Below are 25,557 nucleotides of genomic sequence, written 5' to 3' on the forward strand. Positions count from 1 at the left end.
AAAGAAAGAAAGAAAGAAAGAAAGAAAGAAAGAAAGAAAGAAAGAAAGAAAGAAAGAAAGAAAGAAAGAAGTAACTACTAGTTTGGGGGTCAGGCGAGATAGGGAGAATTACTAACCAATAAATTACAAAGGTGATTTGTAAGCCTGCCATGGTAGGAGCTGGGAACACTTATCTTCACTTTGGCTAAGGGAGATAGAGTGTAAGAAGCAAAGGCACAGCATGGCCAGAGTCTAGACAGTGACTTTGGACTTCAAGCTTCCACCTCTGAAAAATGGGAGTAACAATTTGTAAAGATTAACTGAGATAATAAAATGTCTGGTCCTCAATGGTAATTATTATTTGCCTATATTAAGTATTTACATGTTTCAGTGGCAAATTGCTTAGTTTTGTTTTCCCTATAGATTAATTAAAGCAAGCCATCTTTTTCCTTTTTAAGGCCCTACTGTTGAAACAGTTAGCTTGAATGATTTTGCTCTAATGGGAAAAATGAATCAGGGAAGCATAGATTTATTATGATCTGTCAGATACTTTTAAATATACTTTTGATGCTTAACACTTTTCTGAAGAAAAAAAATTCGTCTTAGCTTTCTCTGTGGATTGGGTTATGAAGCTCGTTAACTTGAAGTTCACTTTGCCTCATTTCTTAATCAGAATCTGAGTTGTCCCAAAAGACCCTAAAAGGACTCTGGGATAATAAAGGATGCAGCTGGGTGCAGGGCCTGAAAACAAAGGTGCCCAATAAATATTTGCTGAATGAATCCTTATTTTATTCATTATAATTTTTATAGGGAGCGTACTGCATTAAGGCAAATTCCTACTAACCTGTACTGCCTTGGGATTTTGAGGAAAATGTCAAACCTCAACTAATTTTTCTTAAATAATAATTCTACTCAACCGTCACGCTCAAGTTTTTGATGGAGGAGACACAGCGGCTGGAAATGACCAGCGGTTGGAGATCACTTTGCCGCATAACGTGGGTTTTGTTGTGCTGACAGCAAACTAAGTGTGCAAAGAAGGACTTAAGGCAGGGACATCGCCTCCCGCGGCTGGACAATCCCACCCAAGCCATCTCCCGTGGGCAGGAGTCCTGACCAGCTGCAGGACGAAGGGTCGCCCCGGGTGGTGCCATGGGACTCATCTGACCCCAAAAATGAGGTGACTCAGGGCACGGAGAGGGAAGGCGCCTGCTGCGGTGTCCACGCCGACGCGCTCCCCACGATGGAGGTTACCCATCTGCGCCCTGGCCTCGGAGTCACCTCCTTTCCCAGCGAGAGAGAGCCCCGAAATGGGCGAAGCCTTGCTCTCCCCCGTCCTCGTATCAGTAACAACCACTCCCTGGAGGGGCCCTGCGCTTTAGTCTCCGAAGAGCTTTGACATATGGATCTGCTGTCCCTGGAGAGGCAGGCCAGCGGGTGCCCACACTTTAGAAAGGAGAAACCCAGGCATGGGAGTGGGAGGGACTTCTGGAGACTTGGCGGGGGGGTAGGTCGGAGAAGGTTCCGCAACAACCCCCCCAGCCCCGTCTCCGCGCTCCGTCCGAGCAGACCTCTCAGCAGGGCGCCTCCCCGCTGCCGCTCGCGCCACCCTGGTGCCCCGCTCAGCGCGACCCCCCACCCCAGCCGCCCCGGCGCTGACCACCTGGGCAAATACCTCTAGCCATGGCCCGGCTCTGTCACCGCCTAGGATCTCCCGGGAAACGCAGCTTTCGAAAAAAGTTGCAGCAACTGTAGCCAACTGCTCCGCGGAGCTACGGCTGCTGCCCTGATTGGCGCAGTTGCCCGCCTCTCCCCAGGCTGCCCGCTGTGATAGGCGAACTCAGGAGGGAAAGCCCGCCCTTCTTCCCGCCTCCTTGGCGGGGGCGGGGCAAGCGGCCGCACTTTCTACAAGCGCTTTAGGGACAGGTCCCGGCGGAGGAGGTGGGAGGGGGTTTAAATTTTACCGTCTCCCTGCGCTGATTGGCTGAGGTGGGCGGACACCCGCGATGCCATTGGGAGGCCCCAAACTCCGCCCCCTCCCGGTGCTGAAGCTCCGCCTCGGGAGCTTTAGTCACGCGGCCGGAGGCCCGGGCTCAGAGTGGACCGGATCTGGGACTTCCGGTTCTTCTCGGGTTTGACAGGAACCCGACCTCTGACCCCTCGATCTCCCCTTATGACCTGCAAACCCTAGTTCTCCCCACAGTTTGGCGTCTCCAGCCCCTTGACTGCGACAGCAGTTTATTTCATTCATTCCTAAGTTTGAAAGGTTTACTGAGGCTGTTCTTCCAGTATTCAAAACTAGCTGGCATAGCTACCAACTAAATGGGTCAGAGGATGAACCTTCCGGAACCTCAGAAATCCTAGCCCACGTTACCTACCCATTTCCCAGATGGAGAAAGAGAGGCGACCAGGAGGACCAGGTAACTTACTTGCTGCCCAAGATCACCCAGCAGTTTAATTGCAGGGCTTGGATCAGTCTTGAGACTCTGAGTCCGCTAGATGGCTACCTTAATCTCAGGGAAACAACCCCGCCCTGTGCCCCACTCTGGGGACCCTACGAGTAAGTCCCCAGAGAAACACATATGTCTTCGATAATCTTTGCTTTGAACACGGGGAAGGTGTCCAGTTACAGCTCTTCTCTGGGGTCCCTCCTGGAGATGTAGGTGGAGGTCACTCATCCACTGTCTCTCTGGTCCCCAAGATTTTGGCGTCCTCGCCATTGCCCAAGGACCCTACCATTGCAGCGAAAAATGAAGGAAAGCTAAATAAGGTGATGTATGTGAAAGCACTAGGAAAAGTAGAGAGTGACACTTTTTTTTTTAAGATTTTATTTATTTGGGCGCCTGGGTGGCTCAGTTGGTTAAGCGACTGCCTTCGGCTCGGGTCATGATCCTGGAGTCCCGGGATCGAGTCCCGCATCGGGCTCCCTGCTCGGCAGGGAGCCTGCTTCTCCCTCTGATCCTCCCCCCTCTCATGCTCTCTCTATCTCATTCTCACTCTCAAATAAATAAATAAAATCTTAAAAAAAAATAATAAGATTTTATTTATTTGAGGCCGGGGGGAGGAGTGGGGGAGTGAAGAATCTCAAGCAGACTCCTGCTGAGCGAGGGGCTCGAGGCAGGGCTCCACCTCACGACCCTGAGATCATGACCTAAGCAGAAACCAAGAGTCAGGGACGCCTGAGTGGTTCAGCTCATGACCCCAGGGTCCTGGGATCGAGTCCCACATCGGGCTCCCTGCTCGGCGGGGAGCCTGCCTCTCCCTCTGCCTGCTGCTCCCTCTGCTTGTGCTCTCTCTGTCAAATAAATAAATAAGATCTTTAAAATAAATAATAAATAATTTTAATGCATTTATTCTACACTTAAACTGTATACCTGGCACCATTTGGTACCCCAAAGATACAGTGATGAATAAGACACAGATCCTTCCCCATATTTTTTAGGGAAGAAACAAACAAGAAACCACATTTTAAAAAGATAATCTTAGGGGCGCCTGGGTGGCTCAGTTGTTAAACGTCTGCCTTCGGCTCAGGTCCTGATCCCAGGGTCCTGGGATTGAGCCCCACATCAGGCTCCCTGCTCAGCAGAAAGCCTGCTTCTCCCTCTCCCACTCCCCCTGCTTGTGTTCCCTCTCTCGCTGTGTCTCTCTGTGTCAAATAAATAAATAAATAAATCTTAAAAAAAAAAAAAAAAGATAATCTTAGGGGCACCTGGCTGGCTTGGTTGGTGGAATGTGCAACTTTTTTTTTTTTTTTTTTTTAGATTTTTAAAATTTATTTGAGAGAGTGAGCAAGAGAGAGAGCATAGGAACAGGGGCAGAGGGAGAGAGAGAAGCAGACTCCCCGCTGAGCAGGGAGCCCAATGTGGGGCTCAATCGCAGGACCCGGGGATCATGACCTGAGCCTAAGGCAGACATTCAACCAACTGAGCCACCAAGGTCCCCCTGGAGTGTGCAGCTCTTGATCTCGGAGTTGTGAGTTTGAGCCCCATGTTGAGTGTGGAGATTACTTAAAAATGAAATCTTAGGGAAAAAAAAAAAAAGACAATTTTAAATAGTGATTAATGCTATGAGTAAGATGAAAATGGGGGAATTTTACAGAACATGAGTGGGGAGAGGGTTGCTTCTGTAGATCTGATGAAGTCAGAGAAATCCTCTGGTTGGTGGCTTTAAGTTATACCCTAAATAAATAAGACCCAAGGGAAAAGGCACTTTTAGGTAGAGGGAATAGCATGTGTGAATGTCTGGAGGTGGGAATGAGCTTAGTGTGCTTGGGAAAGAAAAAGACACCCAGTGTGATTGGAATTGAGCACATGGGTGGGGAGAATGGAATGGATCAGGCTGGACACGTAGGCAGGTGCTAGATCACATCGGCCCTTGAAGGCTGGGCTGGCCTCTCAGTTCCAAATCCAGTTTTCTCTATTCCGTTCCACAATATTGGGGCTGCAAACCATATTGCTCTTTTGTCAGCTACGGTTAGGTTTTGTCACCAGGAGAGAATCTGGGGAATCTGGAAGGCGGGGGGAGGGAAAAGGGACTTACTCATGACTGTTTACTTGCCGTTCTCATCATGGTCACCTAAGTAATGAAATGCTGCTCCTCACAGTGGCATTTGATTCAGTCTCCAGGTTCTTACAGGCTCCCCTTCTGATTCTTCTAGCTCTGATCTCCCTAACTTGTTCTCCATCAAGGTGGGAGCTACTTCCTGCAGTAAAGTTACCTTAGTGTTCCCACCACCTCTTTTACAAATTTCCTGTTTTAAATTCTGTTTTCCTAGACCCAGACCAACACGAAAGGCATGGTAAGGGCTCACACTTTTATTTCAAGTCTAATGGGAAGTCACTAAATGGTTTTAAGCCAAGGATGGATAGATTGGTGAATATGAACAGTTAATCACTGCAAATAGTTACATAATTTACAATAATCTATTTTGAGGCTTGGAATCTTGGAATAATGTGACATGTTTCTGGAATGTTTGCTTAATGATCCCCACTTTCCTAAGATGGTTACATCATGTGGGTGAAATCACACCAGTGCTAAGATTACTTTCCTTACTCTAGTGTTATTTTTGCATTCATATTTGCTCCAGGCTTTTGCTATTGTTAAATATTTCATGTTAGCATCAGTTCTTGTAAGGTTCTATCAAATGGGGCATGTGTATCCTAAAGTTCCTCAGCTGGTGGCCACCGCAATCTACTAAATCCAATCCATTTTTCTGTGAATACATGTAATATATAAACACACATATGTATTCTTTTTTATTATATGTCTCTGTGTGTATTTATATATGCATATAAATATATATGTAAGTATGGATGGATGGATACACACATATATATAAAATTTCCCCTCTCTATATACATATATTAACAGGTAATATATATACAATATATGTAAGACATTTGGAACTCAAGCAAGTGACAGTAAAACAATACTCTTTACCTCAGAGGCTTATTGTTAGGATTAAATGAGAGAATGAATATAAAGCATATGGAGATGTAGGAGTTGGAAATGGTAGCCATTTAGCAGTGACTAAAATAAAGTTACAAAATTGCATCTTAGGGAATTGCTGTAATTTGGGCTATTAACACTTTCTTCTCTATCTTCATTCTTTTCTTGGTGTTCTCAGAGGGAAGCCAAAACTTGTCTACTAAGTAGCACTTCAAGAGAGGATTCTATGGTCAAGCTCCTTGTTACTGAGCATGGAGAGAATACACAAAAAGTGGTATCTATAGCATAAAATTTGGTATCAGATGAAATAGAGCCAATGACTTCTTTGCTTGAGTCTTTTTACTCATCTGTTAAATGGGTGTGTCTTCTATCCAACCCACATCCTTTTTAAAAAAAAGATTTTATTTATTTGAGAGAGAGAGAGAGTGCACAAGAAGAGAGGAGGGGCAGAGGGCAAGGGAGAAGCAGACCCTTTGGACCCTGGGATCATGACCTGAGCCAAAGGGAGACGCTTAACTGACTGAGCCACCCAGGCGCGCCCCCCCCCCATTTCTTTTAAGTAGGCTCCTCAGCCAGCGTTGGAGCCCAACGGGGGGCTTGAACTCACGACCCTGAGATGTAGACCTGAGCTGAGATCAAGAGTCAGGTGCTTAACTGCTTAACCGAATAAGCCACCCAGGCATCCCTCCCGTATCTCTTTTTAAGAAAAGGTATTATAAACTAGTTCTTCAGTTGATTGGGAATACCTTAAAGGTTATCATTTTCTTAAAAAAGCAAATGGAGGGGGGTGGGAGGATGGGTTAGCCTGGTGGTGGGTATTGAGGAGGGCACATTCAGCATGGAGCACTGGGTGTTATGCACAAACAATGAATCATGGAACACTTCATCTAGAACTAATGATGTAATGTATGGGGATTAACGTAAGAATAAAAAAAAATTTTAGACAAAAAAAAAAAAAAGCAAATGGAGAATGTATGTATTGGCCAGTAAGGGTGTTTGTTTGAAAAGTCAGCTTAAAGGTGGTTTAAGAGCTCAGATCAAACTCTAAATTTACAATGTGCTTTTTAAATTTTTTTCTGTGTGGGCTTTTATTTTATTTTTTGGATAGACCTTTAATTTGTGAATTTGAAGGGGTGACTAGACGTCATTTTCTCTCTGAGAGATGTACGGAACAGTTGGGTTAGGTTGCCAGGGCTGCTGTAATCCTGCACCACAAACTGAGTGGCTTAAACAACAAAAACATAATGGCCTCACGTTCTAGTATTGGCAGGGCTGGCTCCCTTGGAGGGCTGTCGGGAAGAGTCTGCTCCATGACTCTCCCCGAGTTTCTGGTGGTATGCTGACAAACTCAGGCGTTTCTTGGTTTGTAGAAGCATCACCTTGACCTCTGTCTTCATCTCCCCATGGCATTCCCCCCATCCCCACATGTCTCCAAATTCCCCTTCTATAAGGACACAGTCATGTTGGATTAGGGGTCATGCTAATGATTTCATTTTAACTTGGTCTGTAAAGACTCTGTCTCCAAGGTCACATTCTGAGGTACTGGGGGTTAGAACTCTGACATATGAATTCGTGGGGGACACAATTCAGCCCATGACATTAGTGTGCCTGTGTTTAATAATTTAGATATCTTAAATGTGACGCTTTTAAGGGAAATTTACAAAAATGAATAGCAGGGCATCCCTTATAAAAACATAGAAAAAGGGGTGCTGGGTGGCTCAGTCGGTTAAGCATCTGCCTTTGACTCAGGTCATGATCCTGGGGTCCTGGATCGAGTCCCGCATGGGGCTCCCTGCTCAGTGGGGAATCTGCTTCATTCTCTCCCTCTGCCCCTCCTCCCCACTCCTACACGCTCTTGTTCTCTCTCAAATAAATAAATAAAATATTTTTTAATAAAGATTTTATTTATTTGAGAGAGAATGAGAGAGAGAGAGAGCATGAGAGGGGGAAGGGTCAGAGGGAGAAGCAGACTCCCCACCGAGCAGGGATCCCAATGCGGGACTCGATCCCGGGACTCCGGGATCACGACCTGAGCCGAAGGCAGTCGCCCAACCAACTGAGCCACCCAGGCGCCCCTAAATAAATAAAATCTTAAAAAAAAAAAAAGTATTATTTTAAGTTAATACACACACAGAGTGAAAAATTTAAACAGAAACTCTTCTCCTCCTAAATCTCACTCTCCTGCTCCAGCACTATTCTGTGCATACGCTACTATGATACCTTAGAGAAGGTAGAGCCAGGTTATAGCAATGATCCAAACAAATAATGATGATAAACGCTTTTTGTGTGTGAAGAGTTGTCAGAACGTTCTGAAAATCCATATTAAGAAAGAGGTAACAGGGGCGCCCGGGTGACTCAGTCGTTAGGCGTCTGCCTTCCGCTCGGGTCATGGTCCCAGGGTCCTGGGATGGAGCCCCATGTCGGGCTCCCTGGTCCGTGGGAGGCCTGTTTCTCCCTCTCCCACTCCCCCTGCTTGTGTTCCCTCTCTCATTGTGTCTTTCTCTGTCAAATAAATAAATAAAATCTTAAAAGAAAAGAAAAGGAACAGGTAATGATTCTTGGATACCTGACGTGTTTAAAGGCAAGAAACTCAACCCTTGTTACTTGGGCCTAAGGACCTGTGCCAGAAGTCTTTGCCTTCATCTCTCTACCATTCTTCCATTCTGTTTTTCCCTTTCCTACAGAGGTAACTCTATGTGGATTAAAAATGTCCATACTCTTCTTGGGACAGTTTGAGTCCATATCAGTCTATACTCCAAAAAGTTTGATAATGAGGCCAGTGAAGACTTTTTAAAAATTAGTTTAAATATATGTTTCAACCTTCCAACTTTTCCATTTTTAATTAGTATCTGTATTGGTCAAGATTGTTTCGGATTGAAAATTAAAGAAACCCAGCTCAGGGCGCCTGGGTGGCTCAGTCAGTTGAGTGTCTGCCTTCGGCTCAGGTCAGGCTCATGAGATCCTGGGATCAAGCCTCATGTCAGGCTCCCTGCTCAGCAGGGAGTCTGCTTCTCTCTCTCTCTCCCTCTGCCCCTCCTCCCTGCTCATTCTCTCAAATAAATAAATAAATAAAAATCTTTAAAAAAAAAATAAAGAAACCCAGCTCAACCTGGCTCAAGGAAATGAACAAGTCTACTATTGCTTGTAACAGAGAAGTTCAAGGGTAGGGGTAACTTCAGGCCTGATGGGATCCAGTGAGCCCAAGAATGTCATCTGGATTCAGTCTCTCCCTCTCCCTCCCTTCCACTTCTTTGCCCTGCCACTCTCTAGGTTGGCCTCACAGAGTGGTCTCTCATTCCACATGGCCTCTGCCCCCATTTCCCAGTGCTCTTAGCAACACTAGTGGTGACGCACTTTTTCCTACTACTTTCAGCTGATGTATTATGTTTTATAATGTTCTGTTTATTTTTTATTTTTTTTTAAAGTAAGCTCTATGCCCAACGTGGGGCTTGAACCCATGACCCCAAGATCCAAAGTCACATGCTCTACCGACTGAGCCAGCCAGGCACCTCTTTTTCCTATTATTTTCAATGTAAAGTTCTGAAACTGAAACTCATTGGCTTGGCACTAAATCTACCAATTGGGCCTGGATGTGCATCGAGCATTCCAATTGGCCAGACTTGAATTAAATGCCCCACTTGGGGGGAATTTGTATTGGAGATGATTAGCGCTTTCCAAACCACATGGACTTTGAGAGACAGAGATAAAATTAAGGTGCCACTATCTGAAGAAGGAGAGATGGATTTGGGGTAGTCAAAAACAACACGTTTCAGAGCACAGAAGATTTTTGGGATAGTGATAGATATATGTCATTATGCATTTGTCCAAACCCATACAATGTACACCACCAAGAGTGAACTTTAAGGTAAACTATGGACTTTGGGTGATAATGATACATCAAGGTAGGTCTAGCACAACTATAACAAATGTACCATTCCAGTAAGGGATATGGATAATTGGGGAGGCTGTGCATGTGTGGGAGTTGGGGGTCTATGGGAAGTCTCTGTACCTTCCCCTTAAATTTGCTATGAATATAAAACTGCTAAAAAAAATATAAAGTCTTCAAAAAGAAAAAAAAAACACAAAAAACTTCTATCCACTATGATGTCTGCCATTGTGAGAAATCCAATAGATCGGGGCGCCTGGGTGGCTCAGTTGGTTAAGCGACTGCCTTCAGCTCAGGTCATGATCCCAGGGTCCTGGGATCGAGTCCCGCATCGGGCTCCCTGCTCTGCGGGGAGCCTGCTTCTCCCTCTCCCACTCCCCCTGCTTGTGTTTCCTCTCTCACTGTGTCTCTCTCTGTCAAGTAAATAAATAAAATCTTAAAAAAAAAAAAAAAAAGAAATCCAATAGATGCTTTAGTCATATTCTGGTGCTGTCTGCTACATTCAATATTGCTGGCCACTCAGTCCTTGAAACTGTTTCCTTGGCATCCATGATGTAATTTCTCCCTGGCTCTGCTTTGACTTTGCTGACTGACCTTCGTCAGGCTCACTGAGTGCTCACCTCTTAGCTATACAACCTTAGGGTTCTGCCCTTGGCCCCCTGCCTTTCTCTCTGTATTCTCTCTAGTTTTATCTTTTCTTATGTTTGGTTTTTTTTTTTTTTAAGATTTTATTTATTTATTTGACAGAGAGAGAGACAGCGAAAGAGAGAACACAAGTGGGGGGAGTGGGAGAGGGAGAAGCAGGCTTCCCGTGGAGCAGGGAGCCCAACGTGGGGCTCAATCCTGGGACCCTGGGATCATGATCTGAGCCGAAGGCAGATGCTTAACGACTGAGCCACCCAGTCGCCCCCTCTCTCACGTTTTAATCCCTGTCTAGATCCTCAAGCTGTAGACTCCCAGCTGCTTGCTAGACATCTCCAATTGGATGTCCCATTGGCCCCTTAAAATTCCTCAAGATAGACTTACTTTCATGGCCTCTAATGAACAATTCCTCCCACCATTCATACTCTTTTTTTTTTAAGTAGGCTCCATGCTCAGTATGGAGCCGAACATGGGGCTTGAGCTCTTATGACCCTGAGATCAAGACCTGAGCTGAGATCAAGAGTCAGACACTTAACCAACTGAGCCACCCAGGCGCCCCTACTTTTTTTTTTTAACTTAAAGATTTTATTTTTAAGTAATCTCTACACCTAACACGGGGCTTGAACTCACAACCCCAAGATCAAGAGTTGCATGCTCTACTGACCTGAGCCAGCCAGGCCCCCCCACCCCCTTCATACTCTTGTGTTGTCTTTCCTTGAGTCTTGTGTGGCCTTGTTAATTGACAGAATATGGTGGAAACATCACTGTGTCAGTTGCAAGGCTAAAATTCAAGAGAGGCTAGGAAGCTTCGGCTTTTGGGTTCTTGGGAGCCCAGAGCCACCAGGTAAGAACCATGAGGCAACTGGACAGACCACATGGAGAGGGAAATACAGCAGTCCCAGCATCCTAGACGAGCCCACCTAGTTATAGTCACACAAGTGAATATTAGCAAGACCAGCAGAACTGTTCAGCTGAGCCCAGCCCAGCTTGCGGAATCATGAGAAATAACAAAATGGTTGTTATGTTAAGTCATTACGTTTGGGGGTTGTTTATTACATAGCAATAGATAAGCAAAACTTTCCACAGTATCTAAAGCTAAACTCATTGTCTTCCTCTTCACATCTGTTTGTCTTCCTGAAGTCATAGTTTCAGCTATGGCAGTATTATCTACCTAGGTACCAAAGGGAGAAACTGAGGCTTCATTCTAGACTCCTTCCTCCCCACAACCCCCATCCAACCAGCCACTACGTGTTGCTGGCTTTACCTCCTAAATATTTCTCGAATCTCGCCCTCTTCTTTTGCTCAACAATTTTTTTTAAAGATTTTATTTATGTGACACAGAGAGACACAGCGAGAGAGGGAACATAAGCAGGGGGAGTGGGAGAAGGAGAAGAAGGCCTTCCGCCAAGCAGGGAGCCCGATGTGGGGCTCGATCCCAGGACCCTGGGATCTGACCTGAGCCGAAGGCAGATGCTTAACGGCTGAGCCACGCAGGTGCCCCCTGCTCAACAATTTTGCTCCATTTCAGTTTCTGTTCTTATCTTCTCTCAACCTGTCTGTTCCTCATACCTGCAGTCCAGTTCTTAGATCCATCTGTTACACTGCTTCCAGAGTGATCCTTCTAGAATGCACATCCAACCATAGCAGTTCTCTGCATAGCAGGCTTCTGAGTTCCCTGTGGCCTACAGAATAAAGTCCAAACTCAGTTACAAAAGGCTCTTTGAGAATGGCCTTCATCTATTTTTATAATCCTACTGATAATTCCTTGTTACTTGCTATGTCAATCAAAGTTCACACAGGAGGCAGAAACCACACCAGGTTTTGAATAGAGATAAATTAATGTAAGGGGGCGCCTGGGTGGCTCAGTGTGTTAAGCATCTGACTCTTGATTTTGGCTCAGGTCATGATCTCAGGGTCATGAGATGGAGCCCCATGTTGGGCTCTGTGCTCCGTAGGGAGTCTGCTTGAGATTCTGTCTCTCCCTTTGCCCGCCCCCTTCCCGCTCTTTCTCTCAAAATAAATAAATAAAATCTTTTAAAAAATTGTTAACTAGGTCTAAACTGCTTAACTAGGTAACTTGAAAGGGTGAAAAGAGAACTTTAAGGCCTCACAGAGGTAGCAACTGCAGGAAGCAGCTCTCGCCACTCAGGCTAAGGGGACAAAAGGAAGGGGTTGGAGTCACTAAGAAACCTAAAAGAGGGGCCCCATGTTGTTGAAACTTAACTCCAAGGTGCTAGTGTCTCTGACCTTACCGGAGGACTCTGTGGAGGTTCCTGCTGGTCCTCCTGTCTGAGAGGAGGGTTTGATGAGGCTAGTGCTGCAGACTTGGGGAAAAGTGAGTAGAGCGGCTGCTATGGGGAGGAAATGCAGCTGCCAGGGTGAAGACGTGTTGCTGGGATGACGTTCACAAGAAACTTTTTCTTCCTCCAGCCTTGTCGTCTCCCTCCAGCCCTCCCTATCGCAGAAGCAAATACTGAAACAGCTGGGAAAGCAGAAATGTAGTATTGCAGACTGTGGAAGCTTGGGTTTGGAGCCGAGAGACAATGTCTTAAGAACTGATGCCCTTGCCCTGTTACTGTCCCTCCTTGCTTGGCTCCCACCTGTTTCAGAACACTTGCATATGCTGTTTCCTCTTCTTGAAATGCAGTTCCCTCTTCTCTTTGCCTACATAATACCTACTTTTCAAATCTCTGCTCAGTTATCCCTTCCTCAAGGAAACCTTGACTTCCCTGATGACGTCAAATTCCGCTGTAAGAGGCTGTTAGCTTCTTTGCAACAATGTCACAGTTACAAGTTTACATTTATTTATTTATTTTTATGTTTATTTTTTTAAAAAGATTTTATTTATTTGACAGAAAGAGACACAGCAAGAGAGGGAACACAAGCAGGGGGAGCGGCAGAGGGAGAAGCAGGCTTCCCAGGGAGCAGCGAGCCTGATGCGGGGCTCAATCCCAGGACCCTGGGATCATGACCTGAGCCGAAGGCAGACGCTTAATGACTGAGTCACCCAGCCACCCCTTATGTTTATTTATTTATTTGAGTGAGAGAGAGAGAGAGAGCAAGCATGAGTGGGGTGAGGGGCAGAGGGAGAAACAGACTCACCGCTGAGCAGGGACCCTGATACGGGGCTCAATCCTGGGACTCCAGGATAATGACCTGAGCTGAAGGCAGACGCCTAACCAACTGAGCCACCCAGGCACCCCAAGTTTACATTTTTTTTAAAGATTTTACTTATTGGGGCGCCTGGGTGGCTCAGTCATTAAGCGTCTGCCTTTGGCTCAGGTCATGATCCCAGGGTCCTGGGATCGAGCCCCACATCAGCCTCCCTGCTCCTCAGGAAGCCTGCTTTCTCCCTCTCCTACTGCCCCTGCTTATGTTCCTTCTCTCACTTGTCTCTCTCTGTCAAATAAATAAATAAATAAGATCTTAAAAAAAAATAAAGATTTTACTTATTTGACAGAGAGAGAGAGAACACAAGCAGGGGGAAGGGCAGAGGGAGAGGGAGAAGCAGGCTCCCCACCAAGCAGGGAGCAGGGAGCCCAATGTGGGGCTCGATCCCAGGACCCTGGGATCATGACCTGAGCCGAAGGCAGACGCTTAACCGACTGAGCCACCCAGGCACCCCTACAAGTTTACATTCTGCGTAATTTTTGGATTGATGCCCACTAGACTGTAAGGACATTATGGGCAGGGACCATCCCTTTCTCTCCCTTCATTTGGTTTTCTTAAATTTGTGCCCCTCATCTCTAACGTAGTACCTGGTGCACAGCAAGGGCTCTATAAATACTTGTTGGAGGGCAAAGTGCAGCTGTAACAGCCAATACCACGCCTTAACAGGGAATTTTTTTTTTTTCCCCAATCATCTTCCAATAGCATCTCTGTTCTGGATGTACCCAATAAGTCTTCCTCCTGCTTCTGATCCTCAGTAGCTTGATTCCCATCCACTGATAACAACTGCTACTCACGTTGTCATTCTGAGATGCTGTATATGTACACACAAGCAAAATATGTTACTACACATTCTCAGAGACAGAAGTGCTTCATTCTCTTGAACAACTGTTTCACTGTAGGAAAGTACCACAGTGTAGTTAACTTTCTTCAAAGACATTTAGGTGGTTTCCCATCTTTTGGTTCTACAAATAATGCTGCAGGGAATAACCTTGTGCATGACATTTGTGTGCATAAGCATAGTTACATTGCGAGTATCTCCTGAAACACCACCTTTTACTTGGGTCCCAGATAAGGAGATTATGCAGAGATGGCAGCAAGGATCTAGTTTGGATGCTCAGAAAGTACCTCTAAGGCTCAGACCTACACTGTTAGAATCTAGTACTTATGTAGTCCTAGCATGCAGAGAGAGTTTGAGTGTCCCTTGGAAATTGAACTGTACCAAGCTTGGAAGACACTGATGCATTAACTACAATGTTTTAGATTTTTTCCCCCTGCATCCTTTCCTTAGTTCTTTCTTCTTCCATAACGGACAGATTTGTAATAGCTTGCTTGCTGACACTAGACCATAAACTACTCTAGTGGCTGGCAATGAACAAGACAGATGAGGGCATTGTTCTTATGGAACTAGTTTTATCATTTTTACTTTTACCAGGTGTTTTTTGATGTGTAAGGATGAAATGAGATAATGGAAGTAAAGTGATTAGTCTGCAATTTAAAATGTTCATTTATATGTATGTACATATATAATACATACTTATGTATACAGACGCCGAATTGGAAGATTCATAATCATCTTAACATGACTACTTTTTATTTTCCTCCCCCCTTTCCTTCTACTTTCTCTTGAAGAGTTTACACCTTAAACTCCAAGCGTTTCTTTCAGCTCAAGGCCAGTGAGATGCGCCACCAGTAGGGGGCAAGAATCACCCAGGCGTGCCTATTACCTAAGCAACGGAGTCAAACAGCATTCAGAATGACTTTACAAAAGGGTTACCAAGAAGTTAATCTGTTTATTCTGTTAGGTCATTTGATAATAAGAAGAAGAAGAAAAAGGAGGAGGAAGTGGAGGAGGAGAAGTTAGGGAATCGAGAGATGGTAGCGACAGATCTCTGCAGCAGTCATTAATTAAGAGCAATAGTTTGTTCAGAAAAAAATTGGGGCTGACTCTGCTCACACCCCTTAGGGTATGATAATGGCAGTGGACCAGAAGAGGGGCTCCGAGTTATACTGCGGTTTCATACTGAATAAAGTGCTTTGAGCGAGCCTAACAAGCAATGGGAATACGTGAATATTTTTTTGCGTAATGAAGAGCTTCCCAAAGTAACAGAGACGCCACTAGGTAACTTCCTCGGCTGAAGCCACACACCAAAAAGGTTATCGAAATAGCTTCGGGCCCCTCCTAGCCGGACTTTGAAAGCAGGTGTAGGACGCATGCGCCCAGCCCACCGGCTGACCTCCTCGTGGCAAACGAGCGCGCAGACCTTCCTCCCGGCAGCCCGCGGGGCAGAAAGGGGGGGGGGGGGACGGAATTCTCGCGAGGTCTTTCGAGCGCCAGCGGAAGCAGTAGACACGTGACTCTTCTAGGAGGCCTTCGCCTTCCCCCCTCCCCCTTCTCGGAAACCCGGCCCCCTCACCCCTCGCCCACCCCGGAGCCGCGGTAATGGGCCGTTTGGGTTCCGGAATTCTCTTGGATCCAACCACTGGTACTGGGTCGGCTGGAGCCGGCGGAGTCCGTGCTTGGCAGCGAAGGCAGGGGGCGGTCAAGATGGGGGGGGGAAATCATCTTCCTTCACCTAGGAGGGAGGCGGGGCGGAGGGGGGCACTAGGGAGCGGAGTGGGGGGGAGGGAGGAAGTCACGTGGGGCGCGCGGTGCGCGCTGCGTGCGCGCGGCGCCTCATCCGTCGCCCCACCCCCTCCCCTCCGGCGGGGCGGGGGTTTGGGGGGAGGGGCGTCAAGATGGCGGCGGGGAGGTAGGCAGAGCCGGACGCCGCCGCTGCCGCCGCCACCGCCGCCTCCGCTCCAGTCGCCTCTAGTTCTTCAAGCTCTCGCCTCCCCAGAGAAGCTGTTCCGGCGTCGGTTCCCGCGGGGAAAGTAAGTCCTTCTCAGCCCTCTTCTGCTTCCACACTCCCCCTCCCGGACAGCCAGCCTCCCACTCCCACCCTCCTCAGGGGGCCGTGTGGGGCCGGGCTGGGGGCGGGGGCAGCCACCTCACCCCGGCTTGGGGCCTCCCCCGCCCCTCGACGCCCCCTCAGTTGCGCGCCCCGGGGCTCTTGGGGGCAAGGTCCCGGCGGCGGCCCCGCCGCTCTCGCTTCCTCCGCCCGTCAGCGCCGGGCCCTGCGGTCGCTGCGCGTGGGGGCTCTCAGGCCCCGGGGGCCCCCGCTGTCCCGGGCCAGAGTCACCCAGTTTGGGCGGGGAGGCAGGATCTGCGGACGCCGGCTCCGGCTCCACTGGGGTCGCCCTCCTTGCTTTCCCTGCTGCGCTCAGGAACTGCGAGGTCCCGGACCCGCAGGAAAGTGAGCTCCGCAATCCTTCAAGAGTCCTCATGCCGAGGGTTGCTCCCGGTTTGGGGCGAGTGCGGGACGAGATAGGGGCGCCGTAAGTCTGAACCCCACACCAGCAGTTCTCTCATTACCTTGCTCTCAGGGCGTCGCGGCGGTGCACGGGACACGTGGGGGCCACCTTCAAGCCTCACCGGGTGATGAGGTTAATTTTGTTGCGAGCTCGCTCGCCTTCTAGACCCGAAGCATCTGTAGGGAAAGGCGGTTGGGGATTTGCTTACTTTAAGGGTGTTTGGTGTAACGAGCATTTAAGTTCCCCAAACCGGCGTATGCGGGTGGTTTCCCAGAAGTGGTTTGGGGTCCGTTTAACCGCTGAGGAGATTTGGATGTTCCTGAACCCTTGTGATTGTTTCTTTCCTGACCCTGGCATCCAGCTCCTCCCCTTTCCACCTCGGCTTTGTGCTGCTGTTTGGTTAATGTTTGCGGACCACTAACTTGATCCTCGCACAGCGAAGCCCTTTTTATGTTCTGGTTCCGTTTACTGTAGGAAGCTTTTGTTTTGGGGAGTTGCTGGTTGAGAAACGTGGGGGAAAGAACCGGCAAGAAAATGAGAGTCAAATAAAGCAACGTTTTTATCCATTGAATTGCGCAGCCAATTGTAACCGCACCCGGAAGTTTGTACTAAACACGTGTTGCTGAGGGGAAGGTTAAAAACTGGGTCCCCTTTGACCTTTGAAAGTTGATTATTAGCAGTTTATGTTGAGTTAAATGATTTATTTTCTCCCGACAACCACGTTTAGAGGCGGAGTAGGGCTTCTACCGAGTCGGCCGGGGGGGGGGGGGTCCAGAAAGCTGTCAAACCCCGAGTTGCCGTAGAGGAAATAAACTTAACGCTTGTGGATAAAAACCAGCTAACAGTGTGAAAAGATTCCATGTTTTCCGGTATATTTACTGCAGTCAGAAGTGATTTTTCTTTAAGCTGGTGGGAAAACCATTATCATTGCCCAAAAGATAGTTTGTATAGAACTTCTAGGATAAAATGCAGAATTTGCTATTGTGGCCTTGCGTGGGACAGTAATTTTGCAAGCAAGAGAACATTTTATTTTCATGTTTAAAATTGTTTCCAAAATTTATCTTACCAGAAAGAACATCTTTATTTTTTTCCTTTGGCTTCTGCAATTTTGTCTCCCCATCTAACTTAATTTCACACAATTGTCTGTAGAATTTTAAGTAGATTTTACTTTAGCTGCCGGGTAAGTATTAAAAAGGAAGGCTTAGTTGGTGGCTTACAGTGGTGGCTTACGTTCATTCATTCATTGGATGTTAAGTGTCAGGCAGTTTTACTTAAGGGCTTTGCTGAAATTATGTACTGCTTAATATAATGCAATATAAACGTATAAAGTATAAAGATTCCTTTAAGTGATTCATCGTAAAGATTAAAGCTACAGATACATTTCAGTGTTTCTTAAATTTTTAAATTGAGCTTTGACTTGAGACTTGCCTCCTGTGAAGGTGGTGAACAGTCAGATCTGAGGTCTGGTCTTACCAAGTAACCTGACTTCATGAGTCTCTTAGTTCCCATGCTTTGCTTGCCTAAAGTTGATGTAAAGATACTTTCTGGAGGCGCCTGGGTGGCTCAGTCCATTAAGCGTCTGCCTTTGGCTCAGGTCATGATCCCAGGGTCCTGGGATCAAGCCCCACTTCAGGCTCCCTGCTCAGCGGGGAGTCTGCTTCTCCTTCTCCTTGCTCTTGTGCTATCGCTTGCTCTCTCTCCCTCTCAAATAAAAAATCTTTAGGGGCACCTGGGTGGCTCAGTCAGTTAAGCATCTGCCTTCGGCTCAGGTCATGGTCCCAGGGTCCTGGGATCGAGTCCCACGTCGGGCTCCCTGCTCAGTGGGGAGCCTGCTTCTCCCTCTCCCTCTGCCTGCCACTTTCCCTGCTTGTGTGCTCGTGCACTCTCTCTCTCTGCCAAATAAATAAAATCTTTAAAAAAATAAATAATTAAAAATCTTTTAAAAGCATACTTTCTGATGAGAGGAATTGTTTTCACATTATATAGCTAATTAATAAAATGGTGCAATCTTAAAGTTTTTACAAATGTCTTTGTTTATGCTGACAGATATACTTTAATATGGTTGAACTTGGTAAATATTAAGGATAATCTTGGAATACCACTGAAATTTTCTATAGATGGAAAGGATAGGCTCTTGAAGAGCAGGAACTCCGGTTTTATGAATAAAATACAGTACAAAACCCATCAAATTCACTTGCTTATTTAATTCTTGGGAGGCAGTATATAGCACAGAACAATGATTTTAAAACCCTTTTACTGCATCCCATGGTTAAGATGTGTTTCACATTGTGACCTACTACATATCCACACATAGAACTGAAAAACTCATGTCATGAAATGATGTTTATTCTCTCTACATGCTGTGTTAGTTTTTTGTTCTGTATTGAAATATTTAAAAATTCTGGTCATGATACACTGAATTTGACTTGACAGCTCACTGTGGTGTGACCACCAGTTTGAAAAATGTGGTACAGGTTTAAGAATACAGAATTTTGGAGGGATATGGGGTCAGAGCTCCTGGGTATCTAATTCTGCTCCACACTTGTTTCGTTACCTTGTTACAATTCATTTCTCTAAGCCTCAGTTTTTCATCTATGACAAAGGGATAACATGTAGTATTTACTCATGGGTTATCTTGAGGGTTAAAAGAGAAAAAATCCAATCCTATAGTAAATCTCAAAACGACTAGGGATCTGGATGATGGTGGTAACCAAGAAAGTTGTTTCACACACACACACCCCATTTCTTTCATGTGCTTTTTTGGTAAAGCATGTTTGAAACTTTATTATCTGCATGTTACTTTGTGAATCCATTCTTCCTATAAAAAGTTTCTCAGTGAGAGTGGGGAGAGGCACACTTTACTGAGCAAGTGTTCCCTTGAAAAATAGCTGTTAAAAACTACAGATTTTTCCCTTGTAGGTAATGAAAATCCTTGTTAATGAACTTCATATTATCTTCTTTTTCTCCTGATGTTCTTAAAGAACCAGCACTCAGTAGACACTAAATAAATACCTTGTTCATGAACTGGATCAGCTAAATTTTGAGAGGATCATTATCCTTCCAGATTCTTAAACTAAATGTCAGTCATCTCCTCTGGGCTGTGTAAAAGCAAAGCTGAAGCTGAGTTAAAAGACATAGTGCTATTAAATAAAGAGAAAAAGTCCTGTTTATTATTAGGCAAAGATACTTGCTAAGTGATATCTTTGCACATATAAAGAGGTCTACCAGTTTTCTCTAGACATACCAATTGATTAACTGCACAAATTGAATATGTGACACAGGCAAAAAGGAACTAGTGTATTTTAAAGAATTCATTTGGAAGTTAATTATTGAGTGGATTGCCAACAGAGTTGGTATTCTGGGAAATAGTGTTGTATCAGTGATGTAGGAGAAAACCTATTTTTTGACATGATACTAATATCAAAATAGTAGTTAATAGCCAGTAGCATAACATTTATTCAACAGCAATCCTATAAGATAGGTTCTATTATTATTCCCATTTGAAGATGAGGAAACTGAGTCAAATAGTTATTACTTGACCATATTCTATTACTGGTGCATGAGGTAGCCAGTGTTTGAACCCAGATATTCTGTTTGATTTCATAGTCTACCCCAGCCTCTGTGGTGTGCTTTCACTGCTGCAGATAGATCCCTTGTATCTGCCCAGAGCTATAAAGATCTGCTTTAGGTCTCAACAAGAGGAACCTTGTCCTGGTTGATAGGTTTCAGTGTTGGTATTCTCAGTGGGAACTGTATCCTTTCATTCTTCTGATTGGCTATTGTTTCTCAGGATTCTCTTCCTGCCAAGGATGGCTTAGTTTCTCTCTACTACCTTGTCCTTGTTTCTTATTTATCTTACTAGACGCTTTCATAGGTGTACTATTTTGAAATAGGTGGTATTTTCCTAAGTATGATAGAAATGGAACTTTTTTGTTGTCCATTTTTTTAGATAGAATCACTCTGGGGTTGGTAACTTTTGGGTTTGTTGGATTGCTACATGTTAAATGTCACCTAAGGTCTATGAAATCCTTTGTAGACACTGTAACAGTTCTCTTACATTTAACAGTATTTGCATTTATATTCTATTTAGTAGGTTCAAAGTGAAAATGTTTTCCTTCTCAAGAATAAATCTTACTTATAAGGTGAGGAGAAGATTGAATAATATAACCTTTTAAGGGCTCTCTGCCTGAAGACTGAAATTCTGTGAGTCTGTAATAGTTTCAGAATAGGAGAATGATTAAATATTAAGGGTTTTTTTTTTTTTTAAATATTAAGGGTTTTGCCTAATGGAGTTAGAGAAAATTAGAGATATTCCTCTGTATTCCCTGCTCCCTTTCTCACTGCAGAAAAGTTCAAGTAGAGAATTTGTACCCAATTGGCTAAGAAAGCATCCCTAGATTTTGTTTGTGTATATTATGTATATAAACCTAAGATATTTTTCATTAATTGCTTGGAAAAGGGCACCTGGCTGGTTCAGTTGATTACACATCTGCCTTTGGCTCAGGTCATGATCTCAGGGTCCTGGGATCAGGTCCTGCATCGGGCTCCCTGCTCAGCGGAGAGTCTGCTTATCCCTCTCCCTCTACCCCTCACTCATGCGCTTGCGTGTGCTCTCTCTCTCTCTCTCTGAAATAAATAAAATATTTTTAAAAAATAGCTTATAAAAGACATTGTTATTATTAAGTCACTACTCAGAGGTCTCAAATTGTGATTCCTGTGAATGAGTTTTCAGTAGGTCAGTGATAGTGTTATAAACTGGGGGCGCCTGGGTGGCTCAGTCGTTAAGCGTCTGCCTTCGGCTCAGGTCATGGTCCCAGGGTCCTGGGATCGAGCCCCGCATCGGGCTCCCTGCTCGGTGGGAAGCCTGCTTCTCCCTCTCCCACTCCCCCTGCTTGTGTTCCGGCTCTTGCTATTTCTCTCTCTCTCAAATAAATAAATAAAATCTTTAAAAAAGAAAAAGATAGTGTTATAAACTGTACTGTTAATTTCTTCTAAAAATACCAAGTTTCCCCCAAAATTTTTCCCATGATATTTTTATACTTTCAATGCTCATTGTTCAGAAAATATATTCAAAAACCTCTCATGAATTTAGTAATGCTTCTCTGATTTTTGTTTGCTTTCATCAATGATGTTTCTGTACTTTTTTAGTATAATTAGACGGCTTGGTGTGCATCTAATGGATTAATGGATCCTTTGGCTTCCAAGTGTTCTTTGGTCTGTTGTTTAGGAGTCATTGGTTTAAAACAATGTATTTTTGTTTCAAATGTAAATAAATCATTATTTTCAGTATTTACTTAAAAAAGATGACATTTTGATAGTCTCTGGAGTTCTATTAATCTAGGTCAGGATTAGCCATAGCAAGCAGGCCACAACCACCCCCTTTTCTCACAGATCATTGGTCTTAATGTAGGTTGAAATGTTTTGTTGTTGCTGTTTTAGGATTTATTTTATTTTATTTTTTTTGAGAGAGTGAGAGTGCGCACACATGTTGGCGGGGAGGGGCAGAGGGAGAGAGAATCTCAAGCAGACTCCCCAGTGAGCAGGGAGCCCGGCACAGGGCTCAATCTCACGACCCTGGGATCATGACCTGAGCCGAAATCAAGAATTGGACACTTAACTGACTGAGCCACCCAGGTGCCCAGGTTAAAATGTTTTTAAAGCATTGGTTTAGCTGTCTTGGTACATGTTTGTACTATGTACTAGGATAACGTGTAAAGTATGGTCAGGTGTGTCTATATTAGAAAAATGATCAACTTTATTTTAAATCAATATTGGGACATTTCTCCTGTTTGTCCCCTGTTCAGTCCCTTCATACTGTTTCCATCTTGCTATCCAATAATCTATCTCCGTTCCGATTTTAATCTCAGACTGGCATTTATTCCAAAGTTAAGTATTGAAACTTAGGTTTGCAACATTGACTTCTGGATCTATTCTTTGGAAAGAGAATGCGTGGGGTTTGGGAATTTGGACAATCTAGGTCTGGGTAGGTATAGGTACTTTAAGGTTTCTGAGCCTCTGTTTCATCTCTAAAAAATTATAATGTCTATCTTTTTCGGGGTTGTTGTGGTCTCATAGTGTACACAAAGAGCCTAACACTGTGTCAGGCTTGTAAAAGATACTTAGTCACTGTCAGTTTCCTTACCTTCCTCTTTCCTGCTCAAAACGTATTTTTCCATAGACTTTTCCTTTTTCTGAAAAATTCTGGGGAAATCTATTTCTTCTTCCTTGGGGCTATCTGTTTAAGACCCCCCTTTAGGGGCGCCTGGGTGGCTCAGTCGTTAAGCGTCTGCCTTCGGCTCAGGTCATGATCCCAGGGTCCTGGGATCGAGCCCCACATCTGACTCCCTGCTCGGCGGGAAGCCTGCTTCTCCCTCTCCCACTCCCCTTGCTTGTGTTCCCTCTCTCGCTGTGTCTCTCTGTCAAATAAATAAATAAAATCTTTAAAAAAAAAAAAAAAAAGACCCCCCTTTAAACAGTAGGTCTGCCCTGAGTTTCATTTCTGGATATCTGTGGTTTCTACCTTAAACTCATTCATGTTTCTGCTAGAACTTCTTTCTAAATGATGTATAGGCTTATGTAACAAAGACCTACCTAGTAGAGGATTTCTCTGTTAAATATCATACTTTCATTTGAAATACTAGTTCTTATATGTTGGAAGTCATGGTCAAAGAGACTAATGCCTTTCTTTTTGTAGGACAGAATGAAAACAGTGACACTTAATTCTTCCACACAGCCTGAGAACAAATGAACTAGCTAAAGATTAGTGTATTATTTATGTAACATGAAATTAGTTTTTTGGGAAAAACAAGTACAGTCACTTTTCATGTTTATGTATATAAATTGGTTATTTCAGATAAGTTAATGACAAACGTTAAAAATCAAGAAAGTTCTGTTAAGCTTTTTTTCCCCTTACAAAATGGATAAAAATCCATTTTGGTGGTAAATTACTTTGACATATTGTATCAAGAAAACCCAAATCTAAAATGTATTTGCGGGGCGCCTGGGTGGCTCATTCAGTTGAGCGTCTAACTCTTGGGTTTCAGCTCAGGTCATGATCTCGGGGTTGTGGGATTGAGCCCCACTTCAGGCTTCACACTCAGCACAGTCTGCTTGAGATTCTCTCCTTCTGCCCGCCCCCATAAATAAATAAACAAAATCTTTAAATAAAATATTTGCTTGTTCCTAAATAGGTATTTTCTCTCGCTAAACTCTATATAACTCATTTTGGGGTCTCCAGGCTCAGTGTTTATTTTTTCACTTTCTCTTGGCTTAAATCTAATCATCCATCAACTCATGCTTTTTGTCTTTCTTATTCTCTTCCATTTTAGCTTTTATATAAACTTAGTGTTATGGATTGTCCTTCCTGATGAAATTCATCCCCCCTTTTTTCTACACCCTGCTATTATAGCACATCATCTCTTTCTTTGTTGTTTTTTTAGGGTTTTATTTATTAGAGAACGTGCAGGAGCAGGGGAAGAGGGTGGGGCAGAGGGAGAAGCAGGCCTCCCGCCGAGCAGGGAACCTGATGCTGGGCTCTATCCCAGAACCCTGGGATCATGACCTGAGCCAAAGGCAGACCCTTAACTGACTGAGCCACCCAAGCGCCCCACATCATCTCTCTCTCGGTATGCTGTAGCAGTTACCTAAAATGTCTCCCTCCTTCTAGTCTTATTCTACCCATTCTCAGTTTGCTTCCATACTTCTCGGAATAATCTAAGTCACAAATCTGACTATGTCATGCAGTTCTCTATCTAAAACTCTTTTCTGACCCCCACTACCCATGGGATTAACTGAACACTCTAGCATGGTATACAAGGTCGTGGGTGATACCTTCCTCATCTCTTGTCGTCACCTGCGTGAGGCTTGGATTTCTGTTCTGAACTTCCATACCAATGATGAATTACTCTAACCAATGTTCTTAAAGAGCGCCAGTGTCTTTCATATCTCCGTAAGTGTGAATGCGCTGTTCAGAAGATCCTTATCCACCTGGTGATTTCTTCCTTGAGACTCAGTTCCACGGTCATCTTTGTAACCTCTCTCCCCGGGCAAAGTTGAGCATTCCTTCTCTGTTCCCACAGCATTTTGTACACATACACTCTTGCTGTGATTTACATATTTCTCTGTCCTTTTCATCTTACTGTGAATTTCTTGGAATCAGAGACTATTTCTCTTTCATCCTTCTTGCCTGATATGTAGCAGATTCTTCATAAATATCAAATGGATGGATTTGGTAGAAGATGTTGGTTTGTATTTAGAAGGGAGTTAATTGGCATTTTAAGTTTTTTATGTTAATATTAAATATTTTGTTCTAAAGATGGTGGAGCCAGGGCAAGATTTACTGCTTGCTGCTTTGAGTGAGAGTGGAATTAGTCCGAATGACCTCTTTGATATTGATGGGGGAGATGCGGGGCTTGCAACTCCAACACCTACTCCTTCAGTTCAGCAGGTAAGAGTTTCCCGAAGCCTCTGTAAAAAGTAGATTGTTTCTTAATTTTAATTTCTACTTATAGAGACAGGCATTATTGAGACATAATTTTAAATAAGCACATGTGTGTTATTTTTATATTAGTCTTCACTCATGAGATGGAAAATATTTGCAGTGAGAAGACATTTCCCGCTTTGATATATATATAAAAGTAAGAGATGAATTGCTTAGAGCTCTTGTGGGAGGTTGGTTAATCTCTTTACTAGTTGTCTTTGTACTTTATAGGGACCCTCTTCTGAGGTTTCACTATGTACATTCTCTGAAAGTAAAAATAAGATTCTGTTGTCAGTATAGTTTTGTGAAGATGTACTTCCAAAGATTATTAGTTCCTACCTGGTATCAGAGATTTTACAATGTGTTTGAGTCTAAAACTTGACTTTTTTTTTTTTGTTTTAATAATCTTTTATTCTTGAAACAGAATTCACTGCCATCATTTTTTATTTTTCTCTGATGTTGTTTTCTCTCTAGTCCATGCCACTTAGTGCATTAGAACTAGGTTTGGAGACTGAAGCAGCAGTTCCTGTGAAACCAGAGCCAGAGACGGTACCTACTCCAGCGCTACTAAATGTTAGGGTAAGAATGATTTACATTTGGCATG

The 25,557-nt window shown here is 44.5% G+C and overlaps 2 protein-coding genes and 1 non-coding gene across 7 annotated transcripts in view; 1 reads left to right on the forward strand and 2 right to left on the reverse strand.

Annotated features, from left to right (window-relative positions):
• KMT5A (lysine methyltransferase 5A) overlaps window positions 1-1,695 on the reverse strand; it is an 18,558-nt gene extending 16,863 nt beyond the window's left edge. For both annotated transcript variants that reach the window (XM_035016861.1, XM_035016860.1), the window contains exon 1: window positions 1,652-1,695. In XM_035016861.1, coding sequence (XP_034872752.1) covers window positions 1,652-1,661 — 10 coding nt within the window. In that variant the 5' untranslated portion in view covers window positions 1,662-1,695. The remainder of the gene's footprint in view (window positions 1-1,651) is intronic.
• Window positions 1,696-8,858: 7,163 nt separating this feature from the next.
• TRNAQ-UUG lies at window positions 8,859-8,931 on the reverse strand. Its single transcript has one exon. It is a non-coding gene; the product is annotated as a tRNA-Gln (tRNA).
• A 6,898-nt stretch (window positions 8,932-15,829) lies between these two features.
• SBNO1 (strawberry notch homolog 1) overlaps window positions 15,830-25,557 on the forward strand; it is a 57,178-nt gene continuing 47,450 nt past the window's right edge. For all 4 annotated transcript variants that reach the window (XM_035016863.1, XM_035016866.1, XM_035016865.1 and 1 more), the window contains exons 1-3: window positions 15,830-15,994; window positions 24,789-24,920; window positions 25,428-25,532. In XM_035016863.1, the coding sequence (XP_034872754.1) occupies window positions 24,789-24,920; window positions 25,428-25,532 (237 nt within the window). In that variant the 5' untranslated portion in view covers window positions 15,830-15,994. The remainder of the gene's footprint in view (window positions 15,995-24,788; window positions 24,921-25,427; window positions 25,533-25,557) is intronic.

Source organism: Mirounga leonina, unplaced genomic scaffold (genome assembly GCF_011800145.1).
Source record: "Mirounga leonina isolate KUSES-001 unplaced genomic scaffold, KU_Mleo_1.0 Mir_171, whole genome shotgun sequence".
Taxonomy (NCBI): domain Eukaryota; kingdom Metazoa; phylum Chordata; class Mammalia; order Carnivora; family Phocidae; genus Mirounga; species Mirounga leonina.